This window comes from Arachis ipaensis, chromosome B2 (genome assembly GCF_059453495.1).
Source record: "Arachis ipaensis isolate K30076 ecotype BB chromosome B2, ASM5945349v1, whole genome shotgun sequence".
Taxonomy (NCBI): domain Eukaryota; kingdom Viridiplantae; phylum Streptophyta; class Magnoliopsida; order Fabales; family Fabaceae; genus Arachis; species Arachis ipaensis.
Genome location: NC_142437.1, coordinates 107,925,231 through 107,930,534, shown reverse-complemented (window position 1 = coordinate 107,930,534; position 5,304 = coordinate 107,925,231). Strand labels below are relative to the sequence as shown.

Sequence of the window (5,304 nt, the reverse complement as noted above, 5' to 3'; positions counted from 1 at the left end):
ATCCATGCGAATGAATATATAATTCACACCGAGCTAAGCTCATTAAGGACCAAGCAAACCCACCCTTTTATCAACCACAAACCTTCTCTCTCCCTTTACAAGCACCATTGTTACCTTACCAAATTTTTTACTACTATTAAGAAAATTAGTAGTTAAGGTTAATCAAGTAACTATCCAGATATAACTTATTTTTTACATAATCAGTTATATAACAAAATATAGCTAGTTATTGAAATAAATTCAATATTTAAACTTTTTTAGATAAACCTTGAAATTATATCTATCCAATAACTTCAAGGCAAATAATAATATTGCTACTGCCATGAATGGTTGCACTTAAAAGAAATTTATACGGTAAAAAACTTAAATAAATTAAACCAATGCCAATTCAATATTATTCAAATCACTCAAAAAGAAAATCGTTACGTGTATGTCTCTAGAGGATATTTTTATATAAATCAAAATAGCTAAATTCAATTTAGCATAGTTTTATGTAAATCAAAATAGTCATATTCGATTTAGTAGCGTTTTATGCAAATCGAATTAGCCTCATTCGATTTATGCATGCATGCTTACATTTTCAAGTAAATCGAATTAGCCTAATTCGATTTATCTCCCTTGAAATCACCACGAATAAATCGACACATGGCAAGTCGATTTACTATAGTTTTCAGCAATATATATAAATGGATGTAAGCTAATTCAATTTAGTATGATGCAAATGTATATAAATAGCTGCTGAATGTGAATTCTTCAACATAGTGAGCCTGACAATGGCTAGTGACGAGAATTTTTTAGTTTTGGTGCACTATAGAGGATCGATTAAGAAAAAAACAAGTTCCTCGGAGTTAAGTTTACTGATAAGAATTCGCTTAGTGTTTTCGTCGAACCTTCAACGAGTTTCACCAAGTTTCAAAATACTATAATATGAAAATTGGGGCTGCAAGGCGTAAAACGGGTGGAGAAGTTATTATACAGAATTTCAATTTCTGTTTTGTGGGAAGATGTGAAGTACGATTTGTTCGTCATTGGCAGCGACGAAGATTTGCAAGTTCTGTTCCATTGTCGTCGGAAATTTCCAAAGGTGAGGACCCCCTGAGCTGTTGGCCAAGCTTGTGGATGTGGTCTCTAGTTCAGGAGGTTCTAACCGGAATCCTCAGCCTTCAGCCACGGCAGCCTGCTCTAATTCAAAGCCTGTTGGTGCCTCTTCATCTCTGTCTGTGATTGAGCCTGAGGCGATTTTGGTTGCCTCCCCTTCCTTCGCTGTTGATTTAAACCGCACTCGTGACGGAGAAGTGGGTGACACTAGACCCTTCGATGATGTTAGGATTGCGATGGCCAGCATTCTTGATCTAGTACCGGAATCTTGATAGGGTGGAGCACCGTATAGTATGGAAGATGTATTTCAGGATGAGAATGATGATGATGTGGAGTCCACCACGATTGCCGATGATAGCGATGATAAGCTAGCGAAGAGTACTCCAGCTGGGCGTGGTGGAGCGTCTAGTTCAAAAACTCTGTAGTACCTCCTGCACTTTTCAACATTGGACTTAGATGCCATGAGACAACAGGAGAACCTGGCGTGCCTGTCGAATTTGAGGCCAGAGACACACAGGATACAAGAGGACTAGCTGAGTTCCAAGTTGGTCATCAGTTTCAGGATAAAGAGGAAGCCGTGCTGAGCATGAAGACATACATCATCCGATGTGGGGTTGAGTATAAAGCTTTGGAATTTGATTACCGCAAGTACCATGGGAAGTGTAAGGAATCCAGCAACGAGTGCACATGGTTTATTCGTATTAGTCTCCGCCAGCGTAGAAGTATTTGGGAGATAAAACAATACAATGGACTGCATACTTTTCTGGCCACTTCGATATCCAGTGATCACAGGAGGCTTGATTACCATGTGATATCGGCTTTCATACTTCCCATTATTAGAGCCAATGTTGCCGTGTCGATCAAGGTACTACAGAATGCGACAGATGCCCACTTTAGTTTTAGACTGACTTATAGGAGGGTTTGCATGGCTAAGCAGAAGGTCGTGGCACAGATTTACAGAGACTGGGAAGAGTCATATAATGAGTTGTCGCGATGGCTGCTAGGTGTGCAGATGACGATGCCGGGTACTGCTGTAGTATTGAGGACGAGTCATGTGCAACTGGCTGGCCCAGTCGATGAGGAGCAAGCTTATTTCCATCGGCTTTTTTGGACATTCTCACCGTGCATCGAGGACTTCCAACATTGCAAGCCTCTGGTTAGTGGCAATAGCTCAAGACGGCAATTCCAATATCATTCCTGTCGCATTCGTACTTGTGGAGGGTGAGAATGTAGAGTTGTGGTCGTTCTTCTTATCCCACCTTCGGCAATACGTAACACCTCAACAGGGTATTCTAGTTATATCGGATAGGTACAACGGGATCAAGCCTGCCCTACAGGCTCCTGATGGGTGTTGGCTGCCGCCAAATGCATACAGGGCATTTTGTATCCGACACGTGGTAGCAAACTTTGCCCTCAGTTTTAGGGGCAATGATGCTTGGAGGTTTCTAATGAATACTGTTTATGTGAAGATCGAGGTCGAGTTTGACTACTGATTTGACATCCTCCGCTCTGAAGAACTAGCCATGTGTGACTAGGCTCATCGGATTGATTATGCGTAGTGAACTCAGCATCGCGATGATGGTCGGAGGTTCGAGCATATGAGTACGAACATATCTGAATGTGTAAACTCGATTCTGAAGTGGGTAAGGAACCTTCCAGTTTGTTTATTGGTGAGTCCACCTACAAGAGATTTGCAAAGCTTTTTGTTCGCAAAGGAAGAGATGAAGAGGCATAGATAGGAATCGGACAATGGTTTAGTCATCATCTGATGAAGGCAATTGAGGCTAATCTGATGGCTTCTAGGTGTTTCATGGTGACTTTGTATGACAGGGATAATTTTGAGTTCATTGTGCTGAGACCACGCCGACAGGCAGCTTTTCACTTGGCTCTTACAGAGTGTCCCTCAAGAACCACACCCATGATTACAAGTATTTCCAAACTCTTCATTATGCATGTCACTATGCCTTAGCGTGCTGTGCATACTCACGGATGGATTGGTCAATTTATGTCCATGAGGTGTATCACCTCAACTCGGTATTCGATATCTATCGGTTGGGGTTCACCCCTTTGATACCTGAGGGGTTTTGACCACCCTACGATGGTCCGACAGTCATCCCCGACCCCACCAAGAGACGTGCTTCTGAAGGGCGTCACAGGATTACTAGGATTCGGACGACAATGGACGAGGCTGACCCAAACAGATCTAAGAGGTGTGGACTTTGCAGACAGCCTAGCCACACACGTAGGACGTGTCCGCAGCGAGGGGTCAGCGTTGGTTTTACTTTAGCCAGTAACGTTTAGTATTGTTTTGATTTAGTATGATGTTTTGTATTTAGTTTTAGTGTTGTTGTTGGTTAGTACTGTTGTCTTTAGTTTTTAGTTGTGAACAGTTGTTGGTTTCTATAGTGTTTAGTTGCTGTTGGTTTATTTTGTTTTAATTACGATGTCTTGTTTAGTCTTATTCAGTGTTATGAAATATCGAGTCGTAATAGAAACTTTGCACAATATACATTTGCTTCTAAATGACATATAACACGATGTTCAATCTTAAATAACATACAATAAAGATAAATAACATATAACACAAGTACCAAACTTAAGTAACATATAACATGATGTTTAGTGTTAAGTAACATACAACAAAGTTAAATAACGTGTTACACGAAGTACAAACTTAAATAACATATAACACGATGAATAGTTGTAAACCCTAAGTCATATCTAATAACAGGTAACAATAAGGAATATTTAACATGAACTACAAAGTGCCATAAACAACCGTCAAAAGAGATGCGATCATGTGCCGAGGAAGCTTTTTGCATGTTGAGGAAGCTTGAAGGATGATGATGGAGAGAAATAGAAGTGATGTTTTCTTCAAGGTAAAGGCCTAGATTCTGAATGTTTCGTTAGATTCTTTTGTGGTAGAAATTTATTTTTTTACCTTTTTGCATGTCCTATTGGACCATCGTTTTTATTAATGAAATAACTACTTTTGATTAAAAAAAAGTAATTATCCAAATTAGGGATTTTTTATTTTAATAAATAAATTAATTATAATAATTACTCAAATAAATAATTTAAAAAATATTTACAGAAATAAATATTTATCTCTTATCTCGTTTACACTGTAAACAAGATAATTTTGTACGTATCTCGTTTATAGTGTAACAAGATATATATAGTTTTTCAATTTTCATATATCTCATTTACACTGTAAACGAGATATATGTATTATAAATAATTAAATATAATTTTTGAAAATAATAAAAAATATTAATGATTTAAATTGGATCAAACTCTTAAAAATGGAATGTTTCAAATCAGTCTCCCAAAATTTCTAAAAACGGATATTTTAGTCTAAAAAAATTAATATACAAAAATATTTCTAAAGTTTTACTCTAGCAGATAAATCAGTCCCTAGTTCATTTTCTAGTAGGGTAATTATGCAGATCAGTCCCCAAAAATTTTAAAAACAAATGTTTTAGTCCCTAAGAAAAATTAATATTTAGATCAATCCCCAAACATAACAGTTCTCTTAGTCCCCAACATTTTTTCAAATATGTAATGTGTATTTTATTACGTTATGTATTTAAAATTAACCCATTTGAATTAGTACTCAAAAAGAGTACATAAAAAATAATATTGTACTTGTTCATGTTCGATGATGAGAAGAAACACCGTAATTGAATCGTTTAGTACGTGAAAGAATATAAGGATAGATAGTTATTATATTAAGAGAAGCCTGAAGTTGATGGGGTAGATAAAACATAAAAAAATAGGAGAGATAACCGCATTTCTTCTCGTCATGAAACCAGAACACTTCAATTTCTATCCCTTATCCTGCTATTCTCGCATGTACTCAAACTCAATGTTTCAATTTTTACACATAATTTTTTATCAACTAAATTCTCAAAATGGTCCCTCAGATTGGGCCACTGCACCAATTTCACCCCTGAGTTTTTGATTGCACCATTTTGGTCCTCAAGATTGAACTCTAGGCTCCATAAAAGTCTCCAAGCCTATTTCCGGTCTGAGTCAGTAAATCGGAGTGTTGATCTGGCAAGTGGCTACCACATTGGATGTGAAAACGGCTATATGACGTGGACATTTGGTGAATTTGCTCCAATATAGTCCCTACCCCCATTTATAAACCCTAAACCCAATGTGAACCCTATCTTCTTCTTCTTCTTCTTCTTCTTCTTCTTC

The 5,304-nt window shown here is 37.6% G+C and overlaps 1 protein-coding gene and 1 pseudogene across 1 annotated transcript; both read left to right on the top strand.

The window, feature by feature from the left end:
• The first annotated feature begins 767 nt into the window (after positions 1 to 767).
• LOC148575158 (uncharacterized) lies at positions 768 to 1,523 on the top strand (annotated as a pseudogene).
• Positions 1,524 to 1,684: 161 nt separating this feature from the next.
• On the top strand, positions 1,685 to 2,591 carry LOC107627646 (uncharacterized). Its single transcript, XM_016330470.2, has 2 exons — positions 1,685 to 2,254; positions 2,319 to 2,591. The coding sequence occupies exons 1-2, from the start codon at positions 1,685 to 1,687 to the stop codon at positions 2,589 to 2,591; spliced, it is 843 nt and encodes a 280-aa protein (XP_016185956.2).
• The last annotated feature ends 2,713 nt before the right edge of the window (positions 2,592 to 5,304 follow it).